We start from the raw sequence: 18,150 nt of genomic DNA on the forward strand, positions 1-18,150 counted from the left end.
AGTGAGGGTGGAGGATAAGACAACTTAAAAAAAATATTTAAGCCAAATTAGATAAAGATGCCTATTAGTGGCAGAGTTTAGTTTCCTGTCACCTGGCCACCACTAAGTGGTCCTAAGAAAATGAAATACGCCATAGTAAATAAAGGGCATCATTCTAGGCATCATTCTCTCTTTATACCCAGGGCCAGAGAGTTGGGGAAGAGCTGGGATTCAAAGCCAATCATCAGACTCCTATAGAAAAATCTTATCTGCTTTAAGAAAACAAATAAGAATGCAAATGAGTTTAGAAAAAATTCCAATCTAAAGCAATAGAGGGTTTTTAATCCCCCGAAGGGCAGACCATGAGCTGTATGTTAAACATAACAATCCAAAATAACTCATTAGCCAGCCATTCTGTGGTCAAGGCCCAGAGCAAAATCCAGAACAGCTGTAAGAGGGGGAGATTTTTATTTCATTCCTTCACTCGTCTTCTTTCTATCTGTAATACATCTAATCCATCATGCAAAGATTCAAATTATGCTATTAATTCTGGGTATCATTTGAATGCTTTTTTTAACTAAAATGGATTTTATTTCCAAGGATCTTTGTTGACTCAGCATGTACATCTTTCCCCCTTTTTCTGCCTTGCTATAATTAGTGAAATAAGTTCTCTTTCCCATGCAGGATTAATCCTCACAGGGTTGTCATAAGGATTAGGTGAGTAAGTACTCAGGAAGCACTTTAGCAACCAGTTGTAGTAGGAAATGACCTCCAGGGTTTTTCTTTTAAGGAAACTCCTTCAATTCTAAGTGAGCCAATTATGATGGCTTAGCATTAATAACGAATTAATTTGGATTGTGAAAATAGACCTCTGTTTCTCCATTACTGCCCACTAACACACGAACAGTAAGACAACCCAGAATTGAATTCTGAATTTTATTAGAGAATATATCTAAAATACAATATTTATTAAGTTATGATATGTTATTTGAATGGAAATATACTCTGTATCACAACTATAACAATTTTTACAGATTGTACTTCATTTAAATCTCCAGAATTCAAAAGTCACTAAATTACAACATAATTCATATTTAAGATAACTTCACTACAAATATATAAGAATTTTTAAAGTTTTCCTATAACACATCTTGGAATCATGAATATTTACTTCATCTGATTTATATCACTTAAAATTGTGGCTTTTAACCTAATTTTCCTTAATTAGTTCAATTTGTCTCTCATATGGGTTTACACTTGACCATTCTACTTCCCTATGTTTTAAAACATAGGAAATGTTTCCTATGGCCGTGTGAGTGTTTATCACCCACCATGCTGTGAACAGTCAAGGTACTTCACTCCCACCCCTTATATTAGATCCCTGTTACAGAAAAGCTATACCCTAAGCAAAGCACTAGCTGCCACAGCATTTGTCAGATTTGACACTGACTCTAGCTTTTCACATTTTATTAGTAAGTATGTCCAGTGAGAGATGAAGGGTCAAGAATACCAGACAGGAAGCAGCCAGGGTCCAGATCACCAAGGTAAAGTTGTGCTTAGCTACAGGGGAGCACCCAAAGACTCGATATTTGGATGCAGGCTCTGGGATGCCCTTATTTAAAGGAAGCTTTGATCTGTCTGTTCTTCAGTGGCTGAGCGGGGCGCCAGTTCCTCACCATCAGCTCTTCAGGTTCACCCTCTGCATTGAAGTTGAGTTTACGGAATTTTGATAGCTGAAAGACACAGTTAAAAATTTAAAAGCTTAGCCAGGCATGGTGGCGCACGCTTGTAATCCCAGCATTTGGGAGGCTGAGATAGGAGGAATGTTAAGTCTAGGACAGCCTCAGAATCTTAGTGAGGCCCTTTGAAACTCAGTGACACCCTATTTTAAAATAAAAAAATATGCCTGGGGGTATAACTCATAGGTAGAATGTCTCTGGGTTCCATCCCTAGTACAGCAAAAAAAAAAAAAAGAAAGAAAATAATTAAAAGTTTCACAATAGTATTAATTTATATGCTTGTGTTATATTTTGAAATATATTCACCCATATATTCACCTATATTCATGGTAGCATGTATCACTGGGCAAAGATCAATCTGCTTCTGAATAGATATATGATCAAATATAGCTCATGCATATATGTTTTCATATAATAAATCAATTTATATAAAAAACATAGTGGAGTCATTGTAAAGAAATGACATTTTAAAGTCATTTAAAGAAAATTTTCAACGAATTTTGTCTTATTTTCCTTTTAAATAGAATATCAAAAGTCTATAAATTCATACCTCTAACATGTAAAACAATACTAACAGTTCTAAATCCAAATAAAAGTTTAATTTCTGCCCCAGACCAAGTAAAGCATCTGTTCAGTTAGATAAAAGGCCCAGGGTCTACAAGCTCCATGAACTGGCATCTCTGCCTAAATATGTAGAAACACAAGAATGTATTTGTCCATCCTGGGATTTCAAACTCTTGTCATTGGTTGATCTTTATTCCCTTTTAAACCAGTTTCAATTTCTTGGCCCAGCTCTGTGACACAGGCAGCCCTCAGTTGCCCACTTCTTTAAGGTTGTTCTTAAAATGTGGATTTCCTTTCCTCTTAGGAAGATTTGATCTAAATAAAGGGTGATTTGGGAAATAGTAGCCTCTAATTTTATCCTTTTGTGCAGTAATATTCCATCAACTTTCTGTAGGTCACCTCTTGTAACATGCACAGCTGTTGTTGTAGCGATAAAGGGAACTCTCCCAGGACATGTAGGGTTGATTCATTACACCAGAATCCCAGTAATATGAAAGAGTTAGAGTATGCTTGCAAAGTGCAATCAATCAGGTCAAACTTCCTGGCTAAACTGGTGTGAATGACTTAACACTCCCCTTCCACCACTTAAATCACATCTTCACATTCCTCATTTTGACTTATTTTAGCATCAAAGAGACAATGCCTTAGTATAGCAAATTAAGGTAGCAAAATGTAGCAGATTTGTTATATAACTTACCCAACACCCATTCCACCTATGCTTTCTCACTAACATAACTTTAACATAACTTTAACATAACTTTAACATAACTAACATAACATAACATAACATAACATAACATAACTTTCCCCTGCCTTAGGCCACAGATGGGTAAGTCTACAGGCCCTAACCGACCATGGTGACCACTTTCCCTTGCTGAAAACAGGGTTAGAAGCAAGCACCTTGCTAGCCATGGAGGTGCGAAAGGTTTGCTAGGGACTTCGGAGATAGGCTTCTCTCCCCAGGGAACCAATGGAGAGTTGTTCCTTCTCTCCTTGAGAGGTGTAAGATGTGATGCTCAAAGTACCTAGGCAGCCACTAAAGTCACCAAGGAGCAAGGCAAAGAAAAGAGAATCAAAGAAAGGAGGAGCCAGAATCCCGCCGTTTTAAGATTCCACATTATAGGATAGGAAGAATATCCCAACTATTGGTATTGTGCCAACATATGCAATAAATATTTCTGGTTTAATATCATTTTTATCTTAAAGGGAAAATTCAGAGCACAAAAACTAATGGGACAGGTTCTACTGCCCTTACCTATTTGGTTATTTTTGTGTGTGTACACGATACAGTCAGTTACCATAACATCTATCAATAGCAGACTCTGCATCTCAGGCTATATTGTTCTCAGTAAAGGGGAAAAAAAAATAATTTTCATGTTTTTAAATCACAACTCAAAAGTTACATCTAAAAAATAAGTGGCATTATAATTGTTGCTGCTTCTACTATTTTAGGAATGTAGCTCAGATGTTAAGACTTCAAAGCCAGTTTTCAAGTCACATATCAGCCAAGCATGCTATTTTTTATCTGTTTTTATATCCTACAAGTTAAGATTCCAGTTAGATACAGGTTTCCTTTAAAGGAAGAGGTGCATTGTCTCTACTACCCATAAGTTACTATTCTGGAGAGAATACAAGAGAGACCTTGCTCCCAGACCTGATTCTGCTATGAAGGAGCTGGATGAAAAACACTGAAATTTTCCTGCACCTCCAACTGTTTAGCAACACAGTCCTAGAGAGCAGAATGGTAAAGTCAGATAACATGAACTCTTTCACTAGCTGCTGATCTAAATGTCTATGGTTCTCAATTTTTGTAAGTTTAAATCACACAGCTACTCAAACAGTTGTCATTTTCAAAACCACTGGCTGCTGACTCTCTCCTTAAATTATTTAGGATCCAATCTCTTGTGAATCCTAAGGAATGTCCATTTTTTCACATTTCATCTTTGTGCTAAGAGACGGTCCAGGGGAAAAAAATTCATTTGTATCCATTTCTGTGGATGCTCATTGTGACTTGGAGGCTGCTTTAGTACTTGAACATCACAAACTCCAATGTATGAGAAATATAAGAGCATCTGGTTTGAGCTTCTAAAGCAAACCCGGTGAGTTTTGATAGATTCTCTCTCTCTCCACAGCATAAATTTTACCTTTGTCAGGATTCAGAAATACTGCAAAAAAAAAATGAAAAATGAAACGGCAGCAAGTTCTATGTCAATGAGTAGCAGGCTGGGAATTTTCACTGATATCTATGTAATCTTGAATGTAAAGTCTCATATCTTTCTGGGTCTCTCTTTCCTCACAACTGACAAACCAAAACAAAAAGCGAAAAACAAAAATAGTATGTAGCAGTTGATAGACACCTCTCTCATTTAATCCTCACGGTGACTATCCAATTTTACAGACTAAAACCTAATGCCAGGGGTTATGATTAATAACAAATATTTACCCAATGCTGCATATTTGCTAAGCCCTATTGTAGACATTAATTGCAAGGCTAGAAGCAGCAGGAGGAGTATTAAACCTTGGGTCTGACTCCAGGGGCCAAACTCTTCAATATCCACCAAATACTCCCCATCTCTCAGCAGACCTCTCTTCCAAAAACCCACCTGCTCACTGCTGACAGTGATGGGCTCCTTAAGCACAATCCAAGTCACGCATTCCAAAAGTGGAGGGGTGGTCAGCGAGCCTGGGTAAGTCCAGTAGTCCAAGCATCCAGGAAGCAGGTCACGAGGATCAAAGTTAGTGAAGGAAGCATCTTTACCCTGCCGAGCAAACCCACAGGTGAATATGGTCATATGCTCAGAGCAGGAGGCCAGTATGAGAGTACCAAAGAAGGATAGGTCCATTCTTCTTGGATAGCCAGAAACCTTCTTTATAAAGAGAGGTTCCTGATTTAGTGGCCAACAAAATGAATAGAAACTAACAGAAGCCATTTGACTTGGACCTAGAGATTGGCGGGTGGGAGCGAGAGCATCTTCGTATTTTCACACATCCATTTTTCATCTTGTCATCTCAAATGATCCCTCACATTTTCCCAGTATGTTGCTAACTGATCATATCCAGTACGTAAAGTGAAACTGTTGCCACTAAACTTATTTTAAAATTTAGGTTGCAGAAACGGAAATACTGTCTCCCTGATGATGAGGTCAATGTCTTATCATCCTATTTGACAACTGTATTGGAACTAGAGAACTGCATTTAACTCTGGGCACCACACTTTGAGAGCAATCGATGGAATTTACTGGAATAGCAAAAAGGTTGTGGCAAAGAGATAAAATTATGTCCTTAGAGAATAATTAAAAAGAACTAGAGATAATGAGCCCAGGGCTAGGTGAAAGGCCATGAGACACTCAGGTCATGGAGAAGAGGGATCAGGCCCTTATGATTCAAGGGGTCCAGTCTAGGCTGTGAGTTTCATAAAAGAGATGCTAGCCAGGCGTGGTGGCACACACTTGTAATCCCAGTACTTGGGAGGCTGAGACAGGAGGGTTGCAAGTTTGAGGCCAGCCTCAGCTACTTAGTGAGACCCTGTTTCAAAATAAAGAATAAATATAGGGCTGGGGGCATAGCTCAGGAGTAGAATGCCCCTGGTTTCAATCCCTAGTACTGCAAAAAAAAAAAAAAAGAAAATAGATGCTATTTCACTTTGAGAATTAGCTTTATACAGCCAGAGATGCCACTAGCAATGATCTCCTTATCACTGTAAGTGTTTGTAGTGTTTAACCAGTTGCTTTCTGACCTCAACACAGCTTTGCTGCAGAGAGGACTTAAGTACAAGATGGATGAATTCAAAAACATCTCAGAACACAAATCTCCATGAAGCAGGGCCTCATTCATCTTATCCATTTTACTCATCCTGTGTCTGATAGATTGACAAAGAGAGTGGCATCCAGTAAGTACTCAACAAATATTTGTTGAATGATTAAATAATTGGACGAGATAGATGATCTTTCAACCTCCCTGCAATCATGCGATTTTCTGAGTCTTATATATTCATATATTCATATATGATAATATATAATATATACTTATATATTCATAGATATTCAAATGACAGAAAGCAAGATAAAGTAAATACAAGTCTTAGAGTTATACTAGAATTAGAAAAAAATTTTACTAAAAGTGATGGTTTACCTTTATTAACTGCTCATATAAGCATCACAGGTCAACAACACTATATAATTTGATCAAAGGAAATTTCTAATACCAATAAGGTGCTGCAACTAGGTACCCTAATGACAAATGAAGGTTACCTTTGTTTTAATGGAATCCAGTACATCAAGAATTTTCTGAAGACCTGGTTTAGCACTGCCAATCTGTAGAAAAACAGAGAGACAAGACATGGTAACACATTTGGTACAGTACCAGTTTTGACTTGGGCAGCACTCTCATAAAATTTCTCCTGAAAGTGCAGCAAATACCACTCTACACATGCCTGGTGTGTAGAGTGCCTAGATTGAAGACACTGACCACACAGACTTCCCTGAACTGTCAGCTTGTCTCTATTGCTCTTCTCAAATGTCCCCCGTGGCCTTTAGCTGATAAAGCAAAGTACACTCGAGTGCCCACCTTACCTAACCTCCTTCCTACACTGTTGCCTTCCCTTCTTTTTAAAAGTTATCTCCTTCTTTGCTTTCCCTATGCTCTCTGGCCATCCTAAGACCCTCTGAGGTAACTGGATCAGCATCTTCCCACTGTTTCATCTTGCGGATTCTCATGGTTCCATCCTGGGCAGTTTCATTATCTCCCCTTCCTTCTGCCCTTGGGGAGGTTCACAACTGCCTGCAGCTGCCACCTCTACATGATGTGAGGGCTCGTGGGTCTCCAGTCCAGATCTTCTATGCTCCCCCCCTTACAGCTGGTCAGAAAGCAGTCCACCCTACAAGCTCCTGAAATTCTCCAATACTGAGTTACTGCCCTTGATTCCTCCAGAACCTGATATTACCTTAACACTATTACAAAATAACCCATTAGTGAACTTACCTTGGATTAAATTAAAACAAAACAAATACCTCCTACTCATCAACAGTTGGCCTCCTTCTGCACCAAGTGCCGGGTGCATGTACATCACTTTCATTATGAATTACATTATTATGTGAAACTATAATGAACCAATAAAAGTATAGAATAAATAAATCTAAATAGTGTGTAATGAAAACTTCCTCCAAGTTGTCTTTCTGAACTCCAGAAAGAAGTCTTGGAGAAATGGAGAAATAAGCCCAAAAATGCATCAGAGCCAAGGCATTTCCTCAGCTCTTTTGCAGTTATGTCTTGTCTGTTACAAGTATTCTGCCTGCTTGATCTTTCTCGGAAACAGGAGAAAGAGTTGGGGCATTAACTAACCTTCAAAAAGATTCCCAAAACAGCCAGTCCATCAGGTTGTTGCACAGCTTTTCCAAATTCTCCATATTTGGTGTTCCAGTGAACCAAGTGGAGCTAAAGTCACAGGAGATAAAATCATAAGGAACGATTTGCATCTTATCCAGTTATCTTTTCCCCAAAGCTAAAGGTTACTAAAGAAAAAACGATGGATAACTATGTGGTAGAATAGCAAGCAGTTTCTTCTAACAGTTCTAACAGAAAGAGAATGAGTTTTGAGGGAAAGCACATATCATTCCTGGATTCATATTAAAAAGATCCTTCCCAATTGAATTCATGTCTATTTTACAAATGTTGTCCTTGGAGACAGACACCAGAGAAAGTTTGGCAGCCTTTGTTATTACAATATCACCACGAAAGGTTGTAAGAAGCAAATGTGAAGGCCTTTTGCAAAATAATGTGGTTCACTTAGCACGAGTCAAATTTTAAAATTAGGCTTTTGAAATGACTGGTAAATAGCGATTTACAATCATTTGTGTTGTAGAGGGGGGTGAGCATATCTTACCTCTGCGGAATATTTGACTTTATCCACAGTGTGCTCAGAGCCTTCCCCATCAGCCGAGCCCCAGTGAAAGTGAAACTGGATCAATCTGTAAGTGCCACTGAGGGGGCCCCCTGACAACACTGAAATCAAAACACACACGTGTAACATATCTGTATGCACATATATACGTACACATTCACACATCTACACATGCAGGAAACACACACATGGCTAACGAGTACCACCGTTATTTTAAAGTACTAAATGTAGGATTGACAGCCACATTTTGTGAAGATGAAGTCCAGAGCCAGGTTGAGCATTTCAACTGGTTTTCTTCCTCATCTGTGTTGACTAAAGGATGGATGCTTTTCCCATGTTTATTTCTGAGAGCAGTGGTACCTCTCTTGTGGGTTAATTTTGGAGTCATCAGTTCAGGTCCAGAGAGAAGAAATGTTAAGCAGAATTAATAATTCCTGTGTGAATCACTTAGGAAAAGCCAGGCAGGTACTTGCTGAGGCGCTAGTCTGCTGCACACACTTGCAGACACCGGGCTTCTCTTCCCCCAGGGCCTGAATCCAGCCCCAGGCCTGCTTTGTTGACCTTTGACACAGGTTCTGACATTCCAAATTTGTGAAGTAATGAACATTCCATTGATGTTTATGTTGTACATTGAAATTTTCTTTGTGTTGTTACTTACTAGCTTAGTTCCCTGAAAATTTTTATGGAACCTCTCTGACCTTAATCTCTTCATCTATAAAATGGATGCATTCAATTATTTATTTCTTTGCTAATAATTTACCTATCAACTTCTATACGTAATATGCACTATCATATCTAAGAACTTAAAATTCTGTGATAACTATACTCATTCTAGTATCATGGTATTAATTTAATGTTATCCCATAAAATCAATACCAGAAACTATATTTTTAGATTTCTCCCATTTTTAGACAATTAACAAGTTGTCTCGAGGGAGGTTTATGATAGTAGAAAACAGTTGTAAGAAAAAAAAAACTCTTTTATGTATCTGTGGAATTTAACCAATACACTTACAAGCTTTTAAAAGTAATTTAGTTCTACATTATTTCCCTAGCACTTGACTTAAAAAAGCTGTTGCTTTAAATGTCATTTATTACTCTTGGTTTATAATTCCATAAAATAATAAGTTCAAATTTACTTTTGGTTTGCAAAACAAAGGGACAGAATCTGGAAAATAAAATTGGTTCACTAGACTTCACTTAAATATGCTTACATGGTAGCAACACCCATTCATCTGTTCAAAGTAAAGGATGAAGCTGTGTGGATGAAATTTAGGCATTTTGACCTTCCTTTGATTCCTGATATGGCCTCTGGCTGCCAGGTCTGCTTATAATAAACCAGGAGAAAACAGGAATAATGGACACAGAATGAATCATAAATGGTATTATATTACAGATCTACTAAGAAACATGAATTTCTATGCATCTAATAAAACCTTATCCTTGAATCACAAAAGTAACTTACAAAAGTTTGTATTTATCTGATAATTGTATAACAGAAGAATTCGTCTTAGCTACCAGTACTATGCTTTAAAAAAAAAAAAGAATTCCCCTTTTTCATAATAATAAATCCTTTTACAATAAAATACAAATTTGTCAAATAAGTTGAAACTGAAAAGCACCTTTATGATAACTCGTTAAAGCTGGTACCAATCAGCAGATCTCAAAAAAAAAAAAAAAATGCCATATGTAGCATCATTATTTCTACTGTCGAAAAACTAATTAAATAAAACTATATTAGGTGTCTGAGACAATTGATCTCTCTAAATGTATTTTCTTTCTTCCTGTGAAGAATCATATCAGTATCTTAAATTTTAAAGAGTAAGCCAGGAGTGGTGGCGCACACTTTTAGTCCCAGTATTCAGGAGGCTGAGACCAGAGGATCACGGTTTGTGGACAGCCTCAGCTACTTAGTGAGGCCCTCCGCAACTTAGTGAGACCCTGTTTCAAAATAAAGAATAAAAAATGGGGCGGGGACGTAGCTCGGAGGTCAAATGCCTCTGGCTTCCATCCCCAAACGCGAAAAAAAAAAAAAAATTTGAAGAGTAAAGTTTATTGTTATTTCTTATTCTAATTATCTTTTTTGTTGCACACCCTAAAATCATATCCGAATGTACTTGTTTTAGAGACTACTTAAAATTAGGCCAAAGTAGTATATAAACCTTTACCTAAAAAGGTTTTGTGAACACTTAAAAAAAAAGTGCTCTGGGTTTGATGATTAAACATATTCAATACTAATCTATTATCACCAGCTGTTTGTTTTGGTATGTGTTAAAGTAAAACTCATTGCTATACAGATTAGAAATCCATTATAATTAGGAAAGATTATTAAATCGTTTAAGTTTCATTGCTACAGAAAGGAGCAATTGTGGTCTTCTTAGTAACAACCTCATTATTTCTCAGAAAATTCTTAGCATGAAGTTTAGTCAATTATGTCCCTGAACAATATAAATTTCCATAAACCCTGATAAAGGTAGTATATATATTTTGGTTTGAGAAACAGAAATGACAGGGTTCAGTTAAAGTAGGGATGTAAACTATAATCCACATTAACTTATTTATTTTGATTGCTAAATGCCACTTTCTAAATTATCCATTTAAAATGAAATTAATTCTTTTTCTAAGAAATTTTTCTTTCTAATGCAAAAATAATTTTTGAAATAGAATTTTTGACTGCATATCTTTTTTCTGTAAAATCTGTCCATGAGAGTGGGGTTCTACAAAGTCCATGATTTACTATACCTCAGAAACATTTTCTATGAGGGATGGGAATTTCCACTCTATTTTCAAGACTCCCAAAATTTAACTTAAGTTCAAATTTCAACATCAAGAGTTCCAGCCAATTTTAATTTTCATGATCAGTCTCCGGTAAATATAAATAAAATATAATATAACAACCAAGTATGACATAGAATAATCAATATTCCTTTTTATTACTTGGGAAAATTATTAAACTATTTCCGTTAAAAATTAGAAAACTCGGTAATAATAAAATAAGACTATACACATAAAATAAAAACTGAATATTTAGCATGTTTGAATATTTTTCTCCCTAACCATTATTACTATTTAATTAAGACATCTTCAAATAGCAATTTAAAAACCTTTAATGTATATTCATAATCTCAGATTCAAAACACAAGTAAATAATCCCAATTATTCTTAGTTTAAAAGCTAAAATAAAGTTCATTTGATGAAGCAAATGAAAAAATCCACAGAAAACATAACATTTCTAGGAAATGAAAATTTTGTCCATGAATATACTAAAAAAAATTTTAAATCATATATTGCTAATTTTACTGATTAAATCATGCACATTTTACTTGTTGATAATAGCCAATTATCCTAGGATTACATGTCAATACAGACAAATCTTTTTTAAAAAAAGCCTTCATTCCATTTTTTTTCTAACAATGAAATGTTTAGTTTTCACTTCCACTAAACAGTCAAAATCCAAGAGAATGGAACATTTGGCTTAAACTACATACCAGTAATATAAGTAAAACCACCCCTCTTTTGCTGTGAACATGATTAACTATATTGCTCAAAAATCTTTGGTCAGTGTTCTAAATGTTCAGGGTTCTACAACAGTATTAACCAAGCACAGGAAGGGCCTTTGCATTTGTTTTTATGCTTTCTTCTCCCTTACGATTGCTTGTGAAAGGAAAATTTTACAGCTTCAAAAGTAAATCCTTGAAAATCAAGCAGGAGTCATAGACAAAGACTCATTATGTCATAGTATTTTGCTTGAAAGGAGCACAGGTAAGCTTCCTTCTTTGTTTTTTATTAAAATAACAGACAGATGGAAGAAGCATTCCAATTTTCCAAAGAAACAGAAATAAGTTACAAATAAACTGGCCAAATAATCCTCTCAATAGTTGCCGATAACTTTGCAACAAGGCAAGAAAGTTTAAACTCATTAATAAAAGTTAATAAGTTAGCAGAAGTTAATAATTTGACTACTATTCTTTTCTCCCAAGGAAAGTTGGCAATAAAATATCTCAAGCAGGGAAAGTTATTTTTTAATAATTTAAAAATACCTAACAGGATTAGCAAGTTTTCATTAATTTCAGATTGTTTATTTTTTAAAGAGTTTAGAAAATGGGTAAGAATTTTAACCCAAGCTTCTAGGTAAAGCCTATTAACTCTACATTTAAAAATAATTATCTCCAACTTAACCATAGCAATGAACTCAATCAGCTCAGTTCCTGAACCCAGGTACTTAAAAAATTGGGCATAAGATAATATTTAGGACAAATGAGAAAAACTGAATTTATAAGACATTTTGGAAGGCTAGAATCTCATCACAGGGAAGATAAATGAATCAAAGCACTTGAATGCAGAAAGTAAGAGGTAAAGGAAATATAAAAATTGTAACATCATAAAAATGACCTCCAACGAAAAAAGAATTAAGTGTTAATTCTTAAAAAAATTAAGAGACCAAAATGAATGATTTTTAAACTGAAGTGTACAGAAAGGATGTCAGCTTGATAAACAAGTTATATATAAACTAGATGTTCACTATGGTCATCACTCAAAGATCTTTATTGAAGTTCTGTGTTTAAAAGATTGCCGGCCAGGTGCGGTGGCGCACGCTTGTAATCCCAGCATTTGGGAGTCTGAGACAAGAGGATCGTGGTTTGAGGACAGCCTCAGCTACTTAGTGAGGCCCTTTGCAACCCAGTGAGACCCTGTTTCAAAATGAAGAATAAATAAAAATAGGGCTGGAGGTGTAGCTCGGAGATAGAATGGCCCTGGGTTCCATCCCCAGACCCACGAGAGAGAGAGAGAGAGAGAGAGAGAGAGAGAGAGAGAGAGAGAGAGAGAGAGAGAGAGAGAGAGAGAGATTGCCATTTTGACTCTCCAGCAAACTAGGAAGAAGAAGCCTTAAGTTATTTAAACTCTTCATCCTTCTGTGTCTTCGTGTTTATTTTAAGTGGGTTGCCTACAGTATCTCCACTGTTTGTTCGAAGTTTGAGTATGTAGGAATTTTTTTAAGTCTAAAGGCTGTTTTTTTCCACATGGTATTATTATTTTTTAATTTACTCTGTAGATGTATTTTCCTTTTATATCAACATTTCAAATATATCCTGCCTCCTTGTTTAACCAAAATAACTGAAATAGATATGGGCAAAATTACAAAGGACTCTTTCATAGGTAAAAGAGAGCAAGTCCTTCTAATATTAATGTTGGCCAGTGTACCTTCTTGCCTTTCTAGAGTACATACTGTGTGCTCTTAAGTCTCCTAGTATTCCCCATTTCCCTTTGCCTACAGTTGCTTCCAATACATCAAAATCCTTCAATCCTTTCAATAATTCTTACATACCCAGAAAACTTTCCTGACATCCCCAGTTAAGAATTCTGGGCCTCCTTCATGGTCCACAGTTCCTTGGAATACTTCCTTTTTGTACTGATCAAAGTGGCTGCCTCAGCCTATTATTTTTATATCCTATTTTAGGTATCCTTAGCCCATGTGAGCTCTGGGAATACAGGAGAGGGGCCAAGTCCCCATCCTGCCTTCATTACAAATTGGTGTTAGTAATCATTTTTCATATAATAACTAGGTGGGTAATAAATGTGTCTTTTAAAGACATACATTAGATTTCCTATGAAACACTTGTCTTCATTCTGTTTTGCGATCTAAACGTAGCCATTTGTCAGCAAAAAAATAGTTTAAAAAAAAACATGGCCAGCTCTCATCAGTTAGTACTCATGCTGAAATGGGTCAATGGTTATCACATTCATCATAAACTAAATAAACATATAAACAACCTCATAAATAGAATCAGTACATATTTAATATGATAAATAGGATGTTTTGCAACATATAAAATAAAATTTTAAATGCCATCAAGTGATACATACTAATATTAAAGCTAATTAAAGAGGTTCCTTCAGAGATCTTATCACAGGTGCAACAGCTAAAGCAATTTCCAAATAAAGGCAGGCACAGTAGCAATAGTAGTCCTTACAGAGACTGCTGCTACACGAGAAGCTCTAGGCGAGGTGCTTTAGACATACTGTTCCAAGGAATCCTTCCTCTGAAGAACATACCACCCTGGCTCCAATTTTAGTAAAGAAAAACATAACAAACAACAAAAACCCTAAAACATGGAGAAGTTATTATCATATCCCAAGTCACTGAGCTGGTTAGTGGCAGAGTCAGAACTTGAAACCATAGCTGTCTGGCCCTAGTTGATATTCATAGTGACTAGACTATGGGTAGAAATCCACTTTCTAGTAATATACACTAATGAAACAATTTATTCCACAATCACTATTGAAAGGAATATAGGGAATCAGGCATGGTGACACACACCTGTAATCCCAGTACATGGGAGGCTGAGAGAGATTCATGGCCAGCCTCAGCGACTTAGCAAGACTCTCAAAAAAATAATGAAGAAATTAAAAGGGTTGGGTATAGCTCCGAGGTAGAATGTCTATGGGTTCAATCCCTAGTACCCTCCCCACCAAAAAAAAAAATGAATATATGCAATTACTTCATTTTGGGTTTTTTTTTTGTTGTTTCTTTGTTGTTCAAAACACACTTTAGGCACCAAATTTTTATGTAGCAACCAATGAGGCACATAATTGGCTAGACATTATATCATTGACAATAATGATTTCATTGTGGATTTTTTTAATTGACAGCTTACAGACTAAAGTAGCTCTCCTCTCTGGGTTTTGAATAACTAAACATAAAATTTTATAGCATCATTTCTGTACAGAGAACATCTTGGGATCATTGGCCATATTATAAATATGCAGTAATTTTTACATGAAAAAAAATCGTTTAATTATTCAAGCATTGTTTCTTTAGAGGAGGAGAAAGAAATGAAGAAGAAAGGAATTCCTTTCCTTGGGAAAGGAATGAAGAAGAATTGCTGAAGAAGAATCCTCAGTGTACATCCTTTACTTGATCTAATCATGAATGATAATGCCAGCAAGTCGGGGGGGGGGGGCTAAACTAAGGAGAGACACACACAGGAACAGGTAGGTTGAAAACATTTCGCAGATTGTGTCCAAAGTATGCCTCATTAAATTGTCTTACAAATTCACTGTTTCAGAAAGCCAAAGAGTCAAAAAATTAAAGAGGAAGACAGGAAGAACTTTACCAAAAGTGAATTAAATATACTATATAGATAAATAATAATCAACCCGACTAAAATGGTTTTTAATCACTCATTATATATTAGTACCGCAGGGCATTACTCCAAAACTGCGACAACAGTATTAACTTTTCACATTTTGCTCCAACACTTCTTCTCACCCCAACACTCCCAATACCATCATGAAACATAATGTGTTGGCAACGCCATTTCAATCCCATGACCTTCAGAGGAGAGTACTCCGGAAACTAGGGCACTGACAATTAAATCAACCAGTGAGGAAGAAAGGCAGCCACTATGTCTAAATGGGAATTGTTCTCTTATTTCCAAATAAAACAGAAGCAGCACTCGATGAGCTTCCTGTCAACAGCTCTATTACAAATAAATTATGGTAATTGGATTTGTCAGTAATGGATCCAGCATGTCTACCAACTCTAAGATAAATAAATGTATGCAATAAATTTCTGGATATATCCACCTTTAAAAACAGCCACCTTGCTGGATGTGGTAGCATATGCCTGTAATCCCAGTACTTAGGAGGCTGAGACAGGAGAATCACAGTTTTAAGATCAGCCTCGGCAATTCAGCAACACTCTCAGCAACCTAGCAAGACCCTGTTTAAAAAGGGATAAAGTATATATCTTGAAGGTAGAATGCCTCTGGGTTCAATCCCCAGTACCACACATACACAGGCGCACACATAGACACACAATAAAAAAACCTCTGCCACATTTATCACACAAGCCCAATACTGAGAAATATTTTCCAAGAATTTTGATATTTTATTTTACTTAAGCTATCAACTTTTCATCAGTACCCTCACTGAGACCATGAAATAGCACAGAGATAGACATTTTAGTGGATAGGCATCAACCCGGAAAAACAAATATCTTAGAAAGGAGCCTAAAAGTTCTATTTTTTCAAACACCATTGTTGCTGACCTATGATGCCAGGGTACCTTTTCTTACGCAGGCATATCACAGCAATTCTATGCCCTACATCCAAGGAAGAAATTTAACAAGGGAGAAACAGCCCCAGGAAACTTCAAAATAATTAGCCTACTTTTCTGAGTCTGGGACCTCATAAAGACAATGAGAATGGTACCTTAAAGTACTGAGACCAACTATAGTTTTAAGGGGTTTCCTACCTGACTCCATCCCACTAAGCTGGGATAACCGCAACTGATTAAAAATACAGTTTTTTTTTTTTTTTAACACTGACCTGCATTGTCCTGGGAGTCATCAAACTCCACATTGAAAGAATGGCCATTGTTGATGATCCTCCGAGAGGTAGCTTGCTCATAGGAGACATGCAGAGGCTTCAGGGAAGGGTCGTGCTTAACTATTTTGGTGTCAATGTCAACAGGAGACTGGCGCTCTCCATTGGCAATGGGGAAATTCTCATGCCAGTGCTCTGGCCCTAAAGGTAAGAAGCCACCTGTGAATCCTCCAGTGTGGAGAAGGGTACACCCAGACCCCTCGGAAAGGTCACTGATTCTGGAGCCAGTCTACTCAGTTTTCATTTTTGGCAGCACCATTTAAAATCAGGGTATCCTTTGGGAAAACGCCCGTGCCTCAGTTTCCTCATTTGTAACCTGGGATAACATTACAGCTCCATCTCAAAGATCTTGTGAGAATTAGAAACCATTCACACAAAACTTTCAAAGCAAATAGTGAGCTATTTTTATGGTCTTTTTATTTAAATCCAGAACCGAAATTGGGCAGACACACGAGGGCTTGTGGCTGGGATTTGGAATATGCACACCCACTGAAGGCATCAGTGCAAGTCCTGATTCCTGCCTGGCGCCCTGGCACTGGACGAAAGGACAGAGCCATTGCTCGGGCACAAGGCGCCCCTTCCCTACGGGTCCAGATTCCACTACACCCGCACCCTCCAAAGAGGACCCAAGGACATCTCTCTTCTCTCCGCTGGCTCTGGAACTCACAGCCGTTCCTGTGATAAAGCCCCGTTCTTGGTGACTGACCCCTAACATTAGCAGTTAAAAAATAAAGGGGAAACTCCAGAGTCTGGGAAGTGCATTCAAGAAACCAGCTCGAAAAACTGCCCCAGGACAGTGAGCGCTGGGAATCCTGGCCACAGGTGGTGCTGAAGCTGAAGGGGTTTGCGTGAACGCGGGGCACTCCTCAAGGTCCCTGCCATCGACAACTAAAAAAATTTCCCGTTACACCCTTTCCTCTTTTCCTCCTAGATCGGGTTGGAATGACCCGGGCTGGAGACCCAGGAGGGACTGTCCCGGGAGCTGCGGACCGGGCTGCGGCCCCTCCCGGGCCCTGCGCGCGGGGATTCCTCGACGGTGCCCGAGCCGGGGGACGCGGCATCCCCCTTGGGCAACCCCCTTGGGCACCCCCCGCGCAGGGGCCCGAGCGCCGCCCCGCGGTCCGCAGCAGGTGCAGGCGCAGGTGCAGGTGCAGGTGCCCGCTGCGGCGGCCTGGGGCCCCGGGTCACACTCACCGTTGTCCGGGCCGTACCCCCAGTGGTGGGACATGGTCGCGGCGCTCAGGACGGGGCCGGAGTTGGCGCTGGGCTGGCGGCGGCTGCTGGGCGGGGGCTCGGCGCGTGTCCGCAGGTCGAGCCTCGCTGGCTTTTATAGGCTCCCGCCAACTTGGAGCCGGGGGCGGCCCCGGGGAGGGGGCCGGGTGGACCTGGCGACGGGAGGCGGCGGCGGGCGGAGGTGATCTCCCGTGCGCAGGGCGGGAACGCCCTGGGCGCTGGCGCCCGGCCGCGCGGTCCTCCCCCCGCGGTCCCCAGGCCCCGCGGCTCCTCCGCGCCCGGGCGCCCAGGTCTACGCGCGCCCCGGCCCCCTCCGGGCCGCGTCTGGCGGCGGCGCTGACGGCTGGCAA

The 18,150-nt window shown here is 38.6% G+C and overlaps 1 protein-coding gene across 2 annotated transcripts; it reads right to left on the reverse strand.

The window, feature by feature from the left end:
• Positions 1-1,592: 1,592 nt before the first annotated feature.
• On the reverse strand, positions 1,593-17,795 carry CA2 (carbonic anhydrase 2; the record flags this gene model as incomplete). Of its 2 annotated transcripts, XM_080694632.1 has the most annotated exons (7): positions 1,593-1,712; positions 4,886-5,041; positions 6,533-6,595; positions 7,623-7,715; positions 8,164-8,282; positions 16,511-16,708; positions 17,762-17,795. In XM_080694632.1, the coding sequence occupies 7 exons, from the start codon at positions 17,793-17,795 to the stop codon at positions 1,593-1,595; spliced, it is 783 nt and encodes a 260-aa protein (XP_080550758.1). The 2 variants fall into 2 exon arrangements, with proteins under 2 accessions (XP_080550758.1, XP_080550759.1); XM_080694633.1 differs by lacking the exons at positions 8,164-8,282; positions 17,762-17,795 and having other exon boundaries at positions 16,511-16,558.
• Between the last annotated feature and the right edge of the window lie 355 nt (positions 17,796-18,150).

This window comes from Muscardinus avellanarius (genome assembly GCF_963383645.1).
Source record: "Muscardinus avellanarius genome assembly, chromosome: 4".
NCBI lineage: Eukaryota > Metazoa > Chordata > Mammalia > Rodentia > Gliridae > Muscardinus > Muscardinus avellanarius.